Genomic DNA, 20,459 nt, shown 5'->3' with positions numbered 1-20,459 from the left:
GCCGGCTTGAAGAAAGAAACGGCGCTTCGGACGTCCGTCGAGTTTGTGCGTCGCTGTCTGGCTGAGAGTAGTTACTGCTCAAACCTGTCAAGCTACCTGGGCATAGGCAATAATCTTGACGACGTTCTGCAGTTTGTCATGTTCGAGTGCATCGATTGTCCTGATGTGATTGACTTGCGCGACAGGACGGTCAGACCGTGTTCCCATCTCCGTGCCGCTTAGCTTGGTCCCCAAGTTTGAATTGTCACGGCTGGTGATGATGTGTTTGACTGGCGCAGCGTAAAGGTCAGATCAAGCTTGTATCACCATGCCGCTTACCTGGGTCTCCAGGTTTGTATCGTCACCGGTTTTTTGCAATTACACAAAAGGCTGGTACACACAAGTCATGTCGACACACATATGCGCGTGTGCATGCACGTACACAGACAGACATACACACACACGCATACACCCGCGCGCTCACACACATGGTTCAAGCACGCACGGCCCTATTGCCAATTGCTAAACCTGTTTTTTTTTGTATGAACCATGAAGTATCTCGGTAGAACTACAAGTAACTTAGTTGTCCTTCGAAGCAGCCAACCCTCCTGCATAAAATTATCCAAATTTAGTTTACCCACTGGAAAATATTACGATCATACTTCACTCGCTAACAAAGTCGAGCAGCTAGTTGTCTGGAGATTCTGTACCTCACTCGCTATATCTTTCCTTACATTTTCAAACCCACTATGCCCAATGTCCTGCTTACCTGCGCATTGCAGCATTTCAAAACTTGCACAAACTCTTGAGCGCATGATGCCATACGGAACTGTCACACTCTACCTGAAATTACTGTTCACCTACCATAGTCTTTTGGGTCTCATACCTAAAATTTTTTAGCACCTAAAATTTCTGCAAATTGAATAGTCTACGTTAAATTTTAGATGCGCTGATGCAATCATATGTAGAGTACACCCATACACAGCACTGTACTCCAAGAAGAAGTTGTATTTTTTATGCCCACTTTGGATTTTTGTTTTGAATTTTAAAATGTAGCCGTGTTTTGACCAATAGCCCCCCCCCCCCCCCCCACCATACACACCTGATGATTTTTTAGTTTTTTTCTCTTAGGTTCCTACGTTGATCTAGTCAACGTTACTTTAGAAGCCTAACAATGAAGCACTAGTGGTGTGTACATGAATGCCTTGCTCGCCATCATTGGATGCCTGCTTTATATTTGTAACAGATCACATCGATTTGAATATACATGTACTTCGAAGTAAACGACTGGATTTCATTTCGCAGGACTGTAAAATATTTGTTACAGTAGATCTACGTTTGTGCCTTGCATCATTTCGCAGCCCAGTGTGTTCGCAGGTCTAGGACAGCGCAACGCCCAGCGCGCGTACTCGAGTGACGCGACTGGATTTCATTGAGCAACACGGTCTGTCTACAAGGCTGTAGATCTACAAGAGAACATGTACAGTGAAGCCTGTCTAAGACAACCGCTCAAGGGACCTTCAACATGTGGTCTCTGTTGCCAGGTGGTCTCCGAATCCAGGGTCGTTTGACTGCAAATACTATTATTAAAAAAATTATATTAAAGGGGAAGTTAAGGCAAAAATTAAAATTTCACCAGTTGTAGTCTTCGGGGTGCTGAGTCGAATGGTCGTGGTCCGAGGAAGCTGAGACGCTCCCTTCCTACTTGAATCCCAATCGAACTCGCGCACTTCCACCGAAACTGGGTGACTGCGCCCTACTAGATGGGGATTTGTATGCAAAATGTCACTAAATTCGCCATTTCGTTCTTATAAAAGCATGGATGACCGCGATTGGCCCATATGTTGTAGTCTTTTGGACGCTGAGTCGATTGGGTTTGGTCCAAAAAGGCTGCGATGCAGCGTTCCTCCTTTATTCCCAATCGAACATGGTTGAACAAGCGGTCACGTGCTCGTGCGTACACCAGTCACCTGGTCACCGTGCCTGCAGGGTACAAATAAATTACTTACTAGCCTGTTTGACCTTTTTTGAGTGCAGTCCTGTCACTCGAGTTGAACTCGAGTTGAACCTTGGTGTGAAAGTTGTCGCCTGCTGGCGTGGTGACCAGGTGATTTGGGCACCCAGGAGCACGTGACCGCTTGTTCAACCATGTTCGATTGAGAATAAAGGAGAAACGCTGCATCGCAGCCTTTTCGGACCAAAACCAGTCGACTCAGCGTCCAAAAGACTACAACATATGGGCCAATCGCGGTCATCCGTGCTTTTATAAGAACGAAATGGCGCTTTTAGTGACATTTTGCATACAAATCCCCATCTAGTAGGGCGCAGTCACCCAGTTTCGGTGGAAGTGCGCGAGTTCGATTGGGATTCAAGTAGGAAGGGAGCGTCTCAGCTTTCTCGGACCAAGACCATTCGACTCAGCACCCCGAAGACTACAACTGGTGAAAATTTTATTTTTGCCTTTACTTCCCCTTTAACATCCCTTGGTCCTGGTTGCAAGTGGTCTTTTGGGGCAGGTGGTCGCCTTTTCAGAGTGGTCGCCTTGACAGGTTTTACTGTAGATGACTTTGCTACTCAATCCTCTGCATGATTGAATTTTGTTGCATTGACTGTAGGCCGTGGCAACTGCACTGACAGTGTTGGCTGTCGACATGTCCTTGATCCTCCGACGCCAACAGGGACCAAACTCCGAAGCCCCTCCAGCCTGAGGCTGAAGCCTGTGCATAGCCCATTCCCAGTTCAGTTACTGAGTCTGTCAGTCTGTCAATCTAAATCCACTGCTTTTATTCTGGATTTTGGAAACCCGTAAATTTTTCTTGTCACTCGGCCTTCGATCCAGGACATGCAAGTGTACATCTGATTCCTACTTTTAGAAGGTTTTCGTTCTGAATTACCCTATTCGACAGTTGCGATGCGTTGAAAATCTACTTTGATCGCGACAGAGTGAAGAATTTTCGAAAGCCACCAGGCACCATCGATCCACCGACCATTGCATGATGACCGTGAGTAAACGCTGCGAAGGCATGTGTCACCGTGTGACATGTCGACAGTTCCTTGTTTGAATTATTATCTACGAGAAGTTAGTTGTTCCGCCGCTCTGGGTCGTTTTCTTGGGGTACATGGTTCCGAACAGCTTCCTAGCCGTCCGAAGAATTTCCTTCGCTCCCCGTAAGCCACAGAATTCCGAGACTCATTCTGCTCGAGGGAGAGAAATGTTTGTTCGCGAAGCAGGTCGACGGTAGAAGAGTGTTTTAAATTTTAGCACAGAAGGAGTTGCCCGTGATATGCCATATGGAGATTGCTGACATCGAAGGGGAGTGATCTCTCAATCTGAATGACTTCATTGGCACCGTCAAGCGCTGGAGACTACGATAAACTAACCCGGCCGTCGTATCTCTGTGCTTATCAGAGAGGGTTGTGCCTCACCTTGCACTGAGGAATTATTATTGGAAAGTTGCTGCAATATCCTCTCTGGAAGACCGGGCGCTCGGAGCAAATTTCGCTACTCCAGCGTTATCCTACCGCGTGGCTGTACGGGACGGTTGACTGGTCCTGCAGTTACCCACATTCCTGGGTAAGAAAATCGCGTCGTGACTGACTGGAACCACTCACTCGGAATTACATCCAGCAAGTCAGAACCGAAGAAGGCAGTTGCGAGCCGGCCACAAAGGTGTGCTTCTAGTGTCCTTTGCCGCTGAGCGAGTCCGGGTGCAATGGCTACCAATCGGCGGCAGAAACGAAAACGTGAGTTGGAAATCGAGCATCGCTCCACGCCTATCGCAGGTCGCTCCGGAGGAATCAACGGCTACAGTAGTTCAAATGGATACGGCGGATCCAGCGCCAGCTCGCCGTATAGCGACCTATCATCGAGTCGGAAGCTCACGAAGCGCTTCTCTGCGTTCTCTCTGCAGCGACATGCTCAGGTAAGTACACTCCGTCTACGTACTGGAGAATGAATCAGTGGTTGAACCCGATCGTGTGTGCTAGTGTCATTCTGAACGCAGTTATGAAACAAGTGGGAACATGCCGTTACACAAGTACTGTAATAATGACTGATTAGAGTGTTTGCAATGGTAGGAGATAATGATTTGGACAAAACTCACTCTCTGGCCAACCTCCTCCACCACACCAACAACACAGCTCCAGTAGATAGATCCACCAAACCTTCCATACAGCTGTTTTGAAAATAATTTATACAGTTGTCGTCAGTGAAAGTCCCAGGAGTACTAAATGGCTAGAGTGTTTGGATAGAACTCCATTTATCCGTTTACTCAATCTCCGAACTCCTTTTTATAAACAGGCGAATCACTGTGAGAATGAAAATAGTGCAGTCGTCTGCTTTGAGGCGGCATAGGGGCTAACATGCACGTGAAATAAAGTGCAAGATCACACTGACACATCAAGCACACGTATGGCACGGCAGACACAGGTACACAAAATAGTTTAATCATAGACCATAGCATACTGAACAAATGCACCGAAATGACGCACCGAAATGACGCACCGAAATGACGCACCGAAATGATGCACTGAACTAGCACAATGAACTAGCACATTGGACTGGCACATTGAAGTGCGAAAAAAACTGAAATATCCGAGTGAAATACCGCACCGAAATATCCATGACAATGAAATGCAACAATGAACCAACACACTGAACTGGCACATGGAACTATTTCTCTCAGCGGGCATACTGAATAGTGGGGTGATGGTCTGAACTATCACCGCAATACTATTCAGCCGGCACTTTGATCTTTTGCATCTACAGTGTTATTGTACAGTAGAACCTGTAACTAAAGACCACCGTGACTAACGACCAGCCTGGTACTACAGACCACTTCAACAGGCACGGACGGTCTCACATTCGTACATGGTTGGGTGGTGCAAACCTCTAACTAAGGACCACCTGCCATTAAAGACCGCTTTCTCTGGCACCAAGGGGTGGTCGCTAGTCACAGATTTTAGTGTACCTACATGTATACCCATGACACCTTACAAACATAGTGTCTCTAGCACGTAATCTCCGTGCATGCTAGCACGTCTAAGAAAGTTGATAGCCTTCCCACACTGGAGCTCAAGCTTTCCCGCCCCACTTAATCTGACACGCGACTGACTCACAACTACCAGCCAGAGGGTAGTGGCCATCTTTCCTATGACGTTTTCACGCAACTTACTTACTACCCAGTATTACATTAGCACTTACATCACCTCAAAGCACACTATTGCACTTCTTCATTTTCACAGTTCTTCTCTGTTTAAAGGAGAGCTATTCAAAAAACCCTTTTGAAAAAAACCTTGCCATGCAATATTCCTGGAAACTTCTGTGATAAGAAAAGTATGATCTATGTACCGTAAAACCTGTAACTAAAGACCACCGTGACTAGCGACCAGCCTGGTACTACAGACCACTTTGCCAGGCATGGACGGTCTCACATTCATTACATTATGGTAGTGCGGTGCAAACCTCTAACTAAGGACCCCCTGCCACTAAATACCGCTTTCTGTGGCCCCAAGGGGTGGTCGTTAGTCACAGCTTTTACTGCAGCTGTAGGGAGGAGTTGTTGGGATTATCTAGTACGTTATGGAAGCCGTGTTTCTAGCATGGTAAACGAGGCCAACTAGAGAGCAAATGCGGTGGGAAGTGTGACTAATGTTAATGATGAGGAGGCCAAAGGATACCGCTTACATTGCTTGCCGTCAGTGAAGAATGATTTATGAGCAATGGTCAGTTCCGATTCCAAACATTTTTTAGAACACGGAGGCTCCACTGCAGCCAATTCATATCATGATCAGTCACCATCATTACACAAAGGTCGATGACGCTGCAAATTTCTGCACTCATATCACCATCACCACAGCGAGGACAATTCCTATTCCAAACAATTGCGTTAAGTGGAAATGTTACAAGGACTGTAGTGGTGGTAATTGAGCGCAGTACTAAGCGTTTCTCACTAACCCAAACACTTGAGGGGCCTGGCGCATAGCTGATGCTAGTGGGAATATTAATCAAAACATCGTTTGTGTTCCCTGCAGACAAACATGACGGGAGAGGAGCAAAGAGAGTTGTCGTCGCTGCTCAAGCAGTACAAGAGGAAACAGCTCAGTCTCGAGCAGCTAGTCAACAGCTTAAAGATCATACTGGACACGCCAGCCAAGCGCCAAGCTATACTCTCCATCAGAAACGAGGTACAGAGTATTGGCATTTGTTAGGGCAGGCACCACGTTCTAGGCCGGCATAGTGGGATGGTCCAAGTCCTTGATTTGGAAATAGAAGTTGGTCTGCTTGGTAGCTGAACTAGTCTTCCTACCTGTTACCGTGCTGCGACGGGCAGTCAATGTGGATTCTGTGCCCAGGCACGGAGGTAGCGTGGATGCAGAAGATGGAATTTTCGCTCTGTGACCCTGCACTTTGTGGTGGTTCCGATCTACACACCACCCTATGTTCTGAGTCTGTTATAGGTGCTGCATCTGCACCTTGATCCTTGAGGGTGGTGGCATTCCTTGGAGTGAGAATAGTTGGTGTGACTCTCCCCCATGCTAACCGTGGAAATATAACCTGTCTTTGGCATGTGTTGTAGACTGAGATATCCTGGTGGGTTTTATTTCCACATGTAGATGCATGTATACTGAAAGCCCGGATCTGATACCCAAACTCAGATTGTCCAAGAGTCACTTAGCGATCCTTTTCGTATTCCCCATTTCTTGTGTGTTGTCGACACACAGGTGCCGTCACGTGAAGTCTCGACATTCGACAAGCTCGTCATCACACAGCGACTCTGGCCGCCGAATGCCGCCGCGTCCTCGTCGTCGTCCAGCCGTCCCGTCTCGCCCAGCACGGCGTTTGGCGAGCAGCCACGCCCGCGCTCGCACACCTCGTCCGCGCCCTCGTCCTCGCGCCCAGTCCACTCGCCCTCGCGCCAGGTGCACTCGCCCGCGTCCTGGTTCAGCCGCGAGGCGAACAGCTTCCGGCAGGAGAAAGTCAAGCCAATCAAGGTAGGGACTAAGTGTGTTTTGTTTATTTTTATTTTTATTTTATTCCAAGCAATACATGGCTGGGGTAGCCAATGATCACTTTACGTGGCGATTGCAGAGTTTTTACAGCCAACCATGGCTAACAAGGAAAGAGTAAGAAGTTAAAAAGAAAAGGAGTCAAGAAGTGAAGTATATTTTAAGTTAAAATGGGAATGTGAGAATGTGAGATGCATGGTGTGGGACGTGCATGAGAGATTTGTAGTCCGAAACCGTGAATTTCATCATGATAGCACCATTAACAGCCAATGCCAAAACTCCTGACCAATAACGTGAGTTGCCGTCACACGCAATGTGATATGTTTTCAAGCAGAGTGCTGAGTCGGTACCCTAGTAGCCAGCCAACAACAAACAGTAAACCTTTGTACACGCTCAACAATTCTTATACCAAGGAAACTTGATCGATTATACCTTTTCTAGTCATGATGCAACTCCACGATAAGGATGCAGAAAGCGTCCACTTGCATCTTGAACAATTTAGCTCTGGATTCTGCTAACGTGGTGATACTTGGAAGTACCGTATTGTGTCTTGTAGCATGCATTGGGCGTTTGTTGTGCTTTGGTTTATAGGGCTGAAACTGTCGTGATATTTCCTTAGTGGCTTAGCTGACACCTTAGCGATCGGCTTAGCACCATATTCTCACTCCCTTATGGTGCACACAACAAAATCATGGCACGGGATCAAATTTTTGGAAATCACTTTCATTCCCATTTCAAGTACAAGTACATAGTTTCTAGCAAAACATTTTTCTCGCCGGTTCCCACTACAGTTGCCTGCATGCACTCACTGCATGATACACGTGAACTGTTGCCCCGCACTGCAAGCTCCACGCCGTGAGCAGCGAACATGCACTGCACTAGTACACGGTCAGTTTCGACGCGACCCAATGAATGCATGTACGGTAGAAACATTACACCTCTCGTCGTCAAAATTTGTACTTTTCCAAGCCGTAGAAACATTACCTCTCGTCGTCAAAATTTGTACTTTTCCAAGCCGATAGGCTGATAGCAACTAAAGTACTCATTCTATTATCTTTTCTAACGAGTAATTACCGAGTAAACAGGTGTTTCGGAGACAGCAACTCTAATATGGCAATCAAGAGTACTAACTGTGTGCTAACCATGCTTTATTACAATAGTAATAAACATGCGAGAGCAATGTAATTGCTGAGTAATCGGTATAATCGTTTCAGCCCTGTCAATGATTTCACATGTACTGATGGTATGGATTTGTTGGTGTTCATCTGCCGTACTGCAGATAACAATATCACCGGATGTAGAGGGTCTGCTGGGGTTCTCGGTCCGTGGAGGATCAGATCACGGCCTGGGAATATTCGTGTGCTCCGTGGACGAGGACAGTGAAGCGTACGAGAAGGGTATCCGCGTCGGCCACGTGATACGCAAGGCGAACGGCGTCAGTTTTGAGCGCATCACGCAGGAGAATGCTATAGAGGTATGTCTACTGGAATATTGTCACATTTCACTGTGTTCTGGTCAGCAGAGAATCCACTGATGATGCCCAAAGAGTACATAACCCCCAAGAGTGTGCAACTGCCCGCATAGACCGCAATTTCTTCATCATTTCTAGGAACTGGCCCCTGGTCGGTGAGAAGGCATCCTTGCCTGTAAATCTGATGAAGTAAAATAAAACAATAATAACAACAACAACCCTATGCAGTGCTGTGACGGCGGAACTTCACATTACGTGACATGGTTAAAACGGATATGCTGGCAAACAGTGCAAAGTCACCTCAAGAGAGTTGAACCCAAAACTGGGTTGCGTGCAACCCTGTATCTATCTTGCACAGAGTGCAAATAATGTGTACGTGTTCATCACGTGATGTGAAGTTCTGCCGTCGCAGACCCCATAGCTGAAATCGCACACTCTTGGGGTTATGCACTGATGGTGATAGTGATATGGAAAACGTGTTGGAGCACATCCTCTGCTGCTATGGTTATGAGCTGAGTGTGCACATTGTTCTATCCACTGTGTTCAAGCGAAAATTCAGTGAAACAAAAAAGGAACATATTACCTCAACTCAGAGTCTCATAATGTTATTCACAAGTTGAGAGAATGGAAAAGGGAAAAGTCTGAAGAAGGAGAAAGGCTGTCACCAGCAGGACTCGCACCAGGGACCCTCGCTTGAGGCCAGCGATGCTCTAACCACTGAGCTATGGTATAGCCATCATCCCAGCAGAGTCGGTTCAATATCTTCTCCAGAGAGACTTTTCAGAGTTTCAAGCTCAGAAATTCTATTTTGATTATTTACCGTGTTCAAATCACTGGGAGCGGTTTTTCCAGCCGTGCTACTACCCACAGTCAACTGGGAACTTGTGGCCAGGCACAAGGGGTACATGGATGTGGCTAATGGGGTTTCTTGGCACTTGTGCCAGTGGTTGCGAGACTCACCCACTCATCACCACCGCCGTTAGGAGCTGCATCTGCCGCTATGGTCTACCGGGTGTTAGCGGTCGTCTTGAGTTCCCTTCGGCAACGGACACGATAATTCCATCACTACTTTTCCACTTGCTCTGACTATGTCTGTACAGGTACTAACCGATGGTAGCGTGAGAAAGATTCGCCTGACCGTGTTGCCCCTAGCCACGGCTAACCCGGATGGCATGGTCGGCAGTCCCGGTGCAAACGGTTCATCTAAACATCCAGTACTCTACTACACCTGGGTGAACAAACACGGCCGATCCACATCACCTCCGCCAGAGTACAGGTCCGGTATCGATCTCTTGCATCCCAATGCAAGCCTGCCGCGAAGCAATATGAAGAAGGTATGTGTGTGAATGTGTGTGTGTGGGGGGGGGGGGGGGTGGGATGTGTGTGTATGTGTGTGGTGTGTGTGTGTGTGTGTGTATGTGTGTGGTGTGTGTGTCTGTGTGTGTCCTTTTTGAGTGTCTCTCCCTTCTTCAGGGGAGACCCACGTGACCAGTTTTGGCAGTGAGCAACAAGTACAAGTGTGTGTATGTGTTGTGGATCAATGTGTTTTGATCGATTTCATTTCTCTTTCACATACTTTCAGCTGAACATGGCAAAAGAAGACAGTCGCAGCTTGGGTATCACTATCCGCGGTGGGTCCGAACACGGTCTCGGTGTCTACGTGTCGCAGGTGCAGCGTAACAGCACTGCACATTCACACGGTCTTCAGGTATGCACGCTTGTGTGTTTAGCGTATACTTTATGCGCGAAGGCAACTGACTTCGCAGGTGTGGATCCAGTACTTGTAATAATTATGAGGGCGTGTACGCGCATACTGTGAAGTAGCTTTTACATTCAGACGGTCTCCGGGTACGCACACTTGTGTGCTTAGCGTATACTGTGAACTACTTTATGCCCGAAGGGAACTGACTCACATGTAGCAGACGTGGATCCAGTACGTGTAATACCAGTACGTGTAATACCAGTACGTGTAATACCAGTACTTGTAATACCAGTACTTGTAATACCAGTACTTGTAATACCAGTACTTGTAATACCAGTACTTGTAATACCAGTACTTGTAATACCAGTACTTGTAATACCAGTACTTGTAATACCAGTGCTTGTAATACCAGTGCGTGTACGAGTATACTGTGAAGTACTTTATGCACGAAAGGCACTGACCTAAAAATAGATGTGGATCCAGTACTCTTAGGACAATGTTGTGTACCATACGCATGATTTCAGTTTTGTCCCCTTGCTCAGCATGGTCTTCATAGAACATGTTTTCTTTCCCAGCTGTAACCAGTAGCAGTACATACATTTCGTCTGATTCACCATCAGCAGATATCTGGTAGGGTTGATACAGGGACATTGGCCACAGATGTGTACATGTGTAATATCAGACAGAATAAATTATTGTGGTGAAGACGCATGTGACCGTCGTGCCTTCTATATCCACTACTGAGTTACAAATGCCTTCCAAATCCTCCAATCAACGATTTGGTTCAAGTGCATGCTTGTTTGCAATTTTGAAGCCAACTTGCTGGTTTTTGCGAAATCCTTTTTCTGGCCTTCTTTAGGCTGGAATATACCTTCAATTGGGCTAGTAGAAAAGTTTATAAATGGTTTATCAAATCTCCACGGCCAGAAGTAGCTTTGCCTTCGCTTCTCATGTTATACCTCAGGTTGGTGACCAGATCATTGATGTCAATGGCGTGTCCTTTCTCAACATCCTTCACAACGAGGCTGCAGAAATGTTACGGTAAGTTCTCCACATTCAGGATAGATATAAGACAGCCGCTTGCAAATGAATAGCTTTCTACGTTTGGACATCGCGGCAATATTGTTCCTGTTAACACATGACGGTCTCAATTTTGGCATCAGGAACTGATCTGCGGAGAGTATTGGCATATTTATCAATTATCACCTGTTTGTTCCCCATCCCCATTCCCCAATTTGGTGGTGGGTCTCATCTACACATCTCCCACCGCTTAAGGAGCTTCCTCTGCGCCTTGGGTGATGGTGCTCCTAATGTTGTGGGAAGCTCGGTCTCAAGCTGAGTGTCACGTGAACTGGGAAATGGTTTGCCCCCCTGTTTCGTGGACATCTTGAGCCAGGACTGTGGTACGGTTCTATGACATGACAATATGATTTTCGGCATCATGAGATAAACATTGGTATTCACTCATTCCAATTCCCTGTGATTTCTGGGTATGTTATTTTGTTTCAGGGAGAATGAGATGCTTGTGATGACGCTTCGTTCACTGGGCAAAGTACCGGAAAGGCCGATCATCCCGTTCGACAACATCAGAAAGCATAAGCGCAAGTAAGACCGATGGAGAATTTTGTCCTCTCTATGTAATTCTATTCTTTGGCTCTAGCTCACACAATCACACACCATCAAAACGGTCTCTCTGCTACTTCAAAGTACAATTTTTCGGAAAGTAATGGAGCAGTTTTAAATCTCCAAATATTCGGGCCAGCCTTATATCCTGGACTTGGCTATCCATTCAAGTATGCTGGACTGCCTACATACATAGTTTTGATCGGCATACCGAAAGACCCCTGCATCCGACATTGGTTTGGTTTCACACGCTCCTGCATGGCAACAATACTACACAATATAATCCATTCCCCGGTCCGCACACAGTGTTCAATACTGCAAAGTACAGACTTTCCTTACAGAAAGCAGAACGGCAGTCTTTTGCAACTCGATCATCGGGCAAAATGAAAGTTAGAATTAGTTGGCCTGCTGTTCGCGGGGTGTGAAACTCAATGCCGCATTTCCTACTTACGTTTAATGCCCAGTCTCTACCAGCCCGTATAAAGGGAGTTCTACTGTACAGCCGTTACTTTCTAATACATACAACTGCTAGAAGCGTATTTCCTCGAATTTAAGTCGCACCTTTCTACGCTAAACGTACAGGGCAAAGAAGGGTGTGCGACGTCCTACTTATGTCAATGTATTGAAGCAACTTGGCTCAGACCTGAAAATGGGCTGCGACTTATAATCGGGGAATTACGATTGCTGAGAGTCTGCAAGAGAGTCATTCTCCGGGTTTCTTCTCTCTGCAAACAGGAGCCTGGCTTATCTAGATGAACATGCTTCAGCCATGCCATCATCATCAGCACGCGAGCAACCAGTTGCTGTGCCGGAGAGGTTCCCCGCAGTGCCCAAGGCAAGACGGGGTCTTTTTGTGGCCAGCCAAGAGCCCGTGCTGAACAACCGAAAGCAGGGGAAATCCGGAATCAAGCATGTAAGTGTGCTGTGACAAACAGCTGGGGCTGTAGCTATAGACATTAGGTATGTTTTAATTGGAAACATTGAAAACGGTGGGGCACAAGTAAACCATCTAAACTAAACCTAACTAAACGCGATTTTGGAACAGTCAGGCATGCACATAGGTAGCACCAGACTGAATATGACGTTTCCAGTTATTACTTTCCTTGGCTCACCATCCGAGAACTTACCAAGTATTTTAGTACTATTCACCCAGTCAGTACACTTACTCTCACTTTTGTCTTCTTGCTGCTAAACTCTCTCTCTCTCTCTCTCTCTCAACACTGAGTCACTGAATATTTGGTTGTTGGTGACATGGGTACCCACCTGTCAGTTGCACTATTACGTACACGTGGTATCAGTATACTCTACAGTCAAATCTTTCCTGGCCGGGACACTAACTAACGTTCAGATGGTATTTGTTCGGGATAACGGGAGTTCTTCTCATCCGTATCTTATACCCAGTGGTTACACAGTGATTTATCACATAGACTTATGAATAGCAGTTCTTCTGGAGCGGAAGTTTGTCTTATCAGTGTTTTTTTCTTCTTTCTCAACGAGGTATCAGTGTATGAAAATCGTTGCATAAGTGAACCTGCTACAGTAGTATGGCATTAGATAAACCTTGTTTTTGTTTACATAATGTGTTGATAGTTTGACATCTACCAACCGTGTGGATGGTTGCAGAAAGGTCACTGTTTCCAAAACCCGGTGTCCTCCACCTTATTTCATGCTGCTGTCAAACCATCACCACACTAGTAATATGTACCGTTGTGATGCTGTAGTAGAGGGAATGTTGCTGCTCTTTTCTGATGGCTGTGTTGCAGAAAGAGTCAGCGGTATTCAAGCAAGGCTTTGGCACACAGCTCATGTTCAAGGGCTTCCAGCACGCCGTCCACCAGTCCTCGCGGGCCTCCATCACGCAGCAGGCGAAGGCCGAGCTATCTCGCGTGGAGCTGGAGACACTGAACTACTACCTGGACGAGTACGGGGAGCACAAGCTGACAGTGCGACAGCTGGTCAATGCGCTCATCATACTGCTAGATACCGTGGGCAAGGTGAGAGACTTGAGCTAATGTAGCAACCCCCGACACAGCGTGTGTCCACGCAGTAAAGTTAATATTCTTGCGCAACGTTTTTTCGGTAACAAAAACCACCTGCAGCCAACTGCCCTTCAAGGTGTGTGCAGTCGCTATTGTGTATGTTACGCTGTATGCCAGTATATGTGGAGCGAGAACTCCTATAGTTCCATGCATTCTTTCTGCACCCAGTGTACAACTTGGTTGCAGCATAATGTTTAGTGACCGAAACCACAAAGCCGACTGCAGCCAACCACGTGAATGATGACCTCGAGTATAGAGATTCTGCGATTGCATCACCAGTTGAAATGCTTTGGCAAAGTTGCGGTGCAGCGATACAAGCGACTCACTCTGGATGCTTTGTGCCCATAAACGGTTCCGCTGTATGCTTACCACCAAGAGTAGATAAACAAGAGTGTGCAACTCCCGGATCCGCGCGGATGGGTTGGCCCACGGCGGACTTTTTGTTGACGTAATCTTTTCGACCACCCACGCGCTGCTAGTCTTTTGGTGAGTTTTGCCTCGTGCACTTGGCCGGGCTTACATTACAATGTCGGTGCCCAGCACGTGCTCTCACACTGCTCTGCGGCAAGAAGCGCGTTTTCTGAGAAAAGGTGACGTCAACAAAAAATTCCGCCATGGGCGGGTATCAGGAGATTGTGCAGGAGAGATCCGGAGTTGCGCACTCTTGTTTATCTACTCTTGTTACCACCCATAAGCGGTTCCGCTGTATGCTTAACGCCCATAAGCGGTTCCGCTGTATGCTTAGCGCCCATAAGCAGTTCCGGAATTCCGCTGACTCGTCATGATAACTCCTTTCACACCGCCTCTATAACAACAATTTGCTGTCTTCTACGCAACCTTCAGACCTGGTCACCATTTGACTGTATATTTGGAACCCCATGGACAGCGACGACTCGCGAATAATGACAATTCTCTCGTGCCTGATCGAAGGTCGTTCTAACTGTTATGCAGGATTGACTGCAGTTACGACTAGCATGTGCACATACAGTACTGTCGGGGTGCCGAAGAATGAACAGCCTAGAATTTCACCAAGCACAGCATACCCAGGGGCGTCGGACACGGTACGGTCACTACGGTATTGACCGTACCACTTTTTGCCCAGTCACCCTGTGAATAAATAAAATACACTGATTTGGGCAAACAAATTCCAAACATTTCGGCTCGGCCACCCCTCCCCCACGAGTAATTTGTATTTCGGGTGGCTGACCGTACCACACTAAAAATACCTTCAGACGCCTCTGATAGCAATGTACACACGGTGATTCAACTGTGCATAGACTGTAGTACATGAAAATTAGAATGGTCTCGGGTAGGGGGCTGACCCCCCCCCCCCATTTTTCGGCGACCGACTGTACTGTATGCAATAATCATCCTGACGTGTCCAATGCTTCGAAACCACAGCAAATGCACCCTTTACCGCTGAACAGTAGACCCGGTGGTAAACATAGGCGAAGACCCTTGCTTGCACGCCTGCCCTAGCCAATCAACATGTGTCAAGATCAAACAATAATAAGAGGATGAAAAAGTGTCTTTACTCCGAGTTTCACGCACTAAGCGATCATCAGAAAACAGTAATGGGGAAATCTGTGTGTCGCCAAGATCCGATGTCGATGGTGTGTTTGTGTGTCTGTGTGTGGCAGAAACGTCTGTTGAACTCGATACGAACAGTGGTGCAGCCAAAAGACATCGATGAGTTTGAGAAGCTAGTGGCACCGGTGGAGTACCAAGCTATGAAGGTTAGTTGCAATTAGCAGGAGTACATGAAAACCGGAGTATGAGGCTTGGAGCCTTTTCTGCTATGTGTCTGTCACGGCGGAATTCCGTGATTACATCATATTTGGCATAGATCTGAGGAGGGAAATGGCGTAGTGCGTACAACTGAGCTGCAGTTGTGCAGAAAGAGACCTGATTGAATCCTGCTTGTACGCACTACATCACTAAAATGATGTAATCACGGAATTCCGCCGTGACAGCAACCCATCCGAGCTGCACACTCTGGTTTTCATGTACTCTTGCAATTTGTGGTGTGCACGGGTAGTCGGGTACCCGTGCTACCCGTGAGGACCTCGGGTAGACGGGTACAGAATAGTACCCGAAAACCCGAAGTCGCAGAAGACATCAAGTACAGTGCACATGTACAAATTCATGTAATACTCCGCATGTCTACCCAGTGTGTAAGGGAAGGGGTGCATTGTGGTGTTACCATGGAAACATTACCCGATCGGGTGCCCGTGCTACCCGTGTAAAACTACCCGATACCCGAAGAAAATGCTGCCCGACTCAACACTAGTTGCAATTATAGTAAATAGGTGTGGACAGTCAGATGTTTCTTCAGATGCTCTCCCGGTCATCAGCACCCTCAACTCAACAATATTTATCCATGGTATAATTCCTCCTTGTGCAGGACTCGCATTTGGCAGGTGGGAGCAGCGAAGCACTTCAGAACGGCGGCGTCATAGATCACTATCAATTTGGCACTTCCACGTTTGGCCACACTATCACCACTGCTGATGATGATGATAATGGCACTGAGGATGATGACGCCCCCGGTCCGCTGAGAGAGGACGGTGAGGGCCGAGCGGCCATGTACCAAACGGACGACTCCGACAGCATCGACTGCAACCCGTCGCTCTCGCATCAAAACAGCCAGATGATTGTTCCAATGGTAAGTGCAAAGATCAACTAAAAGCCGGCATGGGTACAGTCAGCATATTTCTAGGTACTGCAACAATTTTCACAAAGATTTGCACGAACGATCGACTTTCCGCAGAGGTTTCAGGATGAAAGTATGTTGCTGCTGAGGCTCATGAAGGTGGTTCCGTATCGGTGTGTGTATGTGTGTGTGTGTGTGTATGTGTGTATGTGTGTGTGTGTGTGTGTGTGTGTGTGTGTGTGTGTGTGTGTGTGTGTGTGTGTGTGTGTGTGTGTGTGTGTGTGTGTGTGTGTGTGTGTGCATGCATTCTGTCCACTGTTCTAGACCGCCTCTCAACAACTAGCCGTTGAAGACCAACTGCATGCCAGACTGGGCTCACTACTAGCCGTCGAGAGCGAGCAGGCAATGGGCGAGAGAATGAGCAGAGGCGGCACACTGCAGTACAACGAACGGATGGTCGTGAACGAAGTGGACGAAATACTGGAGGGCATAGAGCAATTAGAAACCGATTCGGACTCGGCCTCGATTGCCGGGGAATACGACGTCGCTGGTCGCACGGAGCCGAAGCACCCGAATGATGTCGGCATAGCAACAGCATCCAGCACTATACACATGGTTCAGATGGCGCCGAAACGAGGGACTATCCCTCAAGCCCCACCACTACCGCCTTCACTGTCACCAGTCAGTGCCGGCAAAGACTCGCCGTTAGTACACCCGGCCGTCCAAGCGCTCAAGCCTCCCTCCTCTGCTCGCCAGGCACAGGCGGAGAGCCCGTTTGTGGAGCGCCGTGACTCGCCGCGTAAGATAGTGCAGAGCCATCAGGGACAGGAAGGGGACAGAGCGGGTACACTGGACGGCGCTGCACTGGATATACCTCTGTTCACGTCCACGCCGCTGCACGGGTAAGCCATTGTTCAACATAACATGCTATTGCTACACACGCACACACGCACGCACACACAGAGCACATAAGCGTATGGTCACACACACACACACACACACACACACACACACACACACACACACACACACACACACACTTGTACTTGTTGCTCCCTGCCAAAACTGGTCACGTGAGTCCCCCCGGGAGAGGGGAGAGAGACTCAAAAGGAATCTTGGAAAGATGACTCAATTGGTTATTGAACCGCCCAACGGCCGACACCCCCTGAAATCCCCAAAACTCTGGGTAGACTTGAAAACACACACACACACACACACACACCTGGCCTGGTGTACAGCTGCCAAATGCTTGGCCACGCCGCCCCCGAGACAGAGGAGAGTAGAAGAGAGAGTTCGAGAGAAGTCAGCACTGCTACTAGGAAGCCGCTCCGCCACGACGCCGTCCACGATTGCAATTGTGTCGCCGAAAGCCAGAAGCAGATTTAAAACAGCGATCACAGGTAGCGCAGTGCTGGTTGCAACACGGATGGCTGGTGATTGGTATGCGCTGGGGTGTGGGCGGTGATGCCGGGGCGGGTGTTGTGCACTTGTGCACAGCAAGTCCGCCGGCACTTCGGAACCACCGAAGGCAGGCATGGCATTGACGTGCGTCCGGCTGTTCCGCTACAGGCAGCTGGCGATCAGCAGAACATGTGTGTCGTCCAAGTCCAGATTTGCTCTTGAATGTCCGTTTACATACCAGGCAAGAGAGCGGTACCGGGGCAGGACGCTGCACACGAGTGCGGTACACATCTCTCCATTGCTGATGATCCTGGGCCAGAGTAAACCATTCATCAATTACACACACACACACACACAGCACACATACATATGCACGCACGCATGCACTCACGTGCCCCCCGCCCCTTTATACACACGTGTGCCACATACACTGTTCCAGAAGTGGAATCCTGTATGTGTATGTCTGTGTCTGTGTGCGTGTGTTTGTGCTGTGTTTGTGTCTGTGTTTGCGTGTGTGCGTGTATGCATGTCTGTGTCTGTGTGTATGTGTATGTGTGTGTATTTCCTCGCTTTCCAGAGTCACTGACGCAGGCGATGGCCTAGCTGAACCCTCTGACATCAGTGTGGATATGGCTAGCAATGACAGGAGTGAGGCTAGCGAGGCACACGACGCACTGGTGGACACTGTGCGACAGCGACGTCTCCGTATTCAGCCGGAGAGCACGTACGTTGACTTGGCAAAATCATTGCACCGGCTTCGTCCTGGTGATATGCGCTATTCTCCTTTCTATCACCGTAGATTTTCATTGTTTCCTCTAGTTTGCAAATCATGTATCTGTTGTCTAGGCAAGAACGGATTATTACCCTTTTGCGACCACGCCAAACAATAGGCCAACAGATTCGGTTAGAAAGAGTATACAGTGGTCCCTCTATAATCCGGCACCATTTGTGCCACGAAAATCTGCTGGATTAGGGAGGGTGCTGGATTAACAAATCTGATTTACTGCTGCAATGTACATGAAGAGGACATTTTGGCTACTGAAAATTGTGCTGGTTTATCGAGGGTGCTGGATTATAAAGTGCCGGATTAGAGAGGGACGACTGTACTTTAATCTTACTGTGATGAGACGATTAGACGAATGACCCCGAGACAAATCTATGCATCTGTAAACTATTCAAACATTGGGAACTGCTTCTCCCAATGCCGTAGACATCCTCCTCCTCTCTGTACCTAAAATGTCTGTTCGCCCAGCCTGTTCTTTCGCCCTCATGCCTGAAATTTGGATCGCCTAAAATTTCAGAAACTCGTTTTCAGTTTGGTATAAAAATTGAGAAAATTGAAAACAAAGACATTTTATGTTGGTTTCTCGTGGCCATTGCATGGGCAGTTCCATTAATTTCCCCGTTTGTTGCTGTTATAATGCTTGCTGCACAGAGGCAATATTCAGTCCCTTCTCGGAGAGACAGCAGCGGATGAAACAGACGCAACGCTCGGCGATGGTGGAACAGCAAGTGTTGCCATTGACAACACGGACACGCGTACCGAAACGACAATACTGCCGTCGGACGCCGGCTTCAGCGAGCCGGTGTCGACGAGCACGAGTTTTGATCTCCCCGACGGTGTCAATCTACAGACAACGTACGTGTATAACGACACAAGCGAGATAGGACCGGCTGAAATACGCTACACGGACACCGAGTTTTAGCCGGGCAGCCCATGATTTGAGGCTGACAATACCCAATCTACAAACAACCCACTTTTATAAGGATACAAGCGAGGTAGGGCCGGCTGAATTACGCTACACGGACACCGAGTTTTAGCGCAGCCCGTGATTTGAGGCTGACAATACGTTACTAGTATCTCCAAGTGTTGTACCTTCATGGTATTGATGGTGGGATGGTCATAGTGGTGATGGACGGACACTGCTACCTTTTCACAAGATTCTTTTCACACAGATGTACTTCAATAATTCAGTAATACTTTTCTTGAATCGATACGCTGGTCGCATTCTATAAAATTTTAATTATTTCATCCAGGCGAGTGCATATCCCTGAACCATAGATAGAGAACACAATATTTCCTTGTAAGAATTTCAAGATGTGTTCCTTGATGATAGTAATAATATCTTGAGCAACATTGTCAGGTAGTATTTGATTTTCTAATGTAATATTTGCTGTATGAGCCCAGAAGTAAAATTCTGTACTCACGGAAGCACCATGTACCGAATTTTGTATTAATTTCCCGTTGAGAAAGCGTGCACTTGTCAAGCTGGATATTCCTGCTACTCCTGTGCCCATCCTGTGCAGAATAGGGTGGGTGCTCGAAAAGACCACACGCCAGCCATGCAGGCTATGTACTATACATGAAGCACAAACTGATGTTAAAGTGCAATATTCTAAATCCAGAATTTGCGCTTTGTCAATTGAGCATGTAGCTGTAAACGAGACAGGAAGTGTGCTTGGCTAGCAGTAGTAAGTCCTACGGAAATTGCGTATGGAGTGACCTAGTGATGGCGGCCATCTTTATACAATACGCTGGAACTCTAAACTATGTACCCTCATGGGCAGCAGGAAAGTGTGCTT

At 47.6% G+C, this 20,459-nt stretch overlaps 2 protein-coding genes across 3 annotated transcripts in view; both read left to right on the top strand.

Moving 5' to 3' along the window:
- Positions 1-1,332, top strand: part of LOC135830047 (protein mono-ADP-ribosyltransferase PARP4-like) — a 62,352-nt gene extending 61,020 nt beyond the window's left edge. For both annotated transcript variants that reach the window (XM_065342430.1, XM_065342429.1), the window contains one exon: positions 1-1,332. This exon is cut by the window's left edge and continues 98 nt beyond it. In XM_065342430.1, the coding sequence (XP_065198502.1) occupies positions 1-222 (222 nt within the window). In that variant the 3' untranslated portion in view covers positions 223-1,332.
- Positions 1,333-3,067: 1,735 nt separating this feature from the next.
- On the top strand, positions 3,068-20,201 carry LOC135830048 (whirlin-like). Its single transcript, XM_065342431.1, has 15 exons — positions 3,068-3,902; positions 6,013-6,165; positions 6,703-6,972; positions 8,267-8,461; positions 9,559-9,792; positions 10,041-10,166; positions 11,125-11,201; positions 11,670-11,765; positions 12,519-12,696; positions 13,547-13,777; positions 15,463-15,558; positions 16,227-16,487; positions 16,800-17,377; positions 18,454-18,600; positions 19,312-20,201. Exons 1-15 carry the CDS (start codon positions 3,693-3,695, stop codon positions 19,580-19,582), a joined length of 3,123 nt encoding a protein of 1,040 aa, XP_065198503.1. The 5' UTR covers positions 3,068-3,692; the 3' UTR covers positions 19,583-20,201.
- Positions 20,202-20,459: the final 258 nt, after the last annotated feature.

This window comes from Sycon ciliatum, chromosome 13 (assembly GCF_964019385.1).
Source record: "Sycon ciliatum chromosome 13, ocSycCili1.1, whole genome shotgun sequence".
Lineage (NCBI taxonomy): Eukaryota > Metazoa > Porifera > Calcarea > Leucosolenida > Sycettidae > Sycon > Sycon ciliatum.
The sequence above is the reverse complement of the archived record's forward strand: the minus strand, read 5'-3'. Positions and strand labels throughout refer to the sequence as shown.

What these genes read in the sequence shown, in the direction of transcription:
- LOC135830048 (XM_065342431.1), top strand. Translation starts at nt 3,693, where the DNA reads ATGGCTACCAATCGGCGGCAGAAACGAAAACGTGAGTTGGAAATCGAG. An exon ending in TACTCTCCATCAGAAACGAG is followed by an intron (nt 6,166 to 6,702) that starts GTACAGAGTATT and finishes GTCGACACACAG; the next exon opens with GTGCCGTCACGTGAAGTCTC. An exon ending in TGGAGTACCAAGCTATGAAG is followed by an intron (nt 15,559 to 16,226) that starts GTTAGTTGCAAT and finishes CTCCTTGTGCAG; the next exon opens with GACTCGCATTTGGCAGGTGG.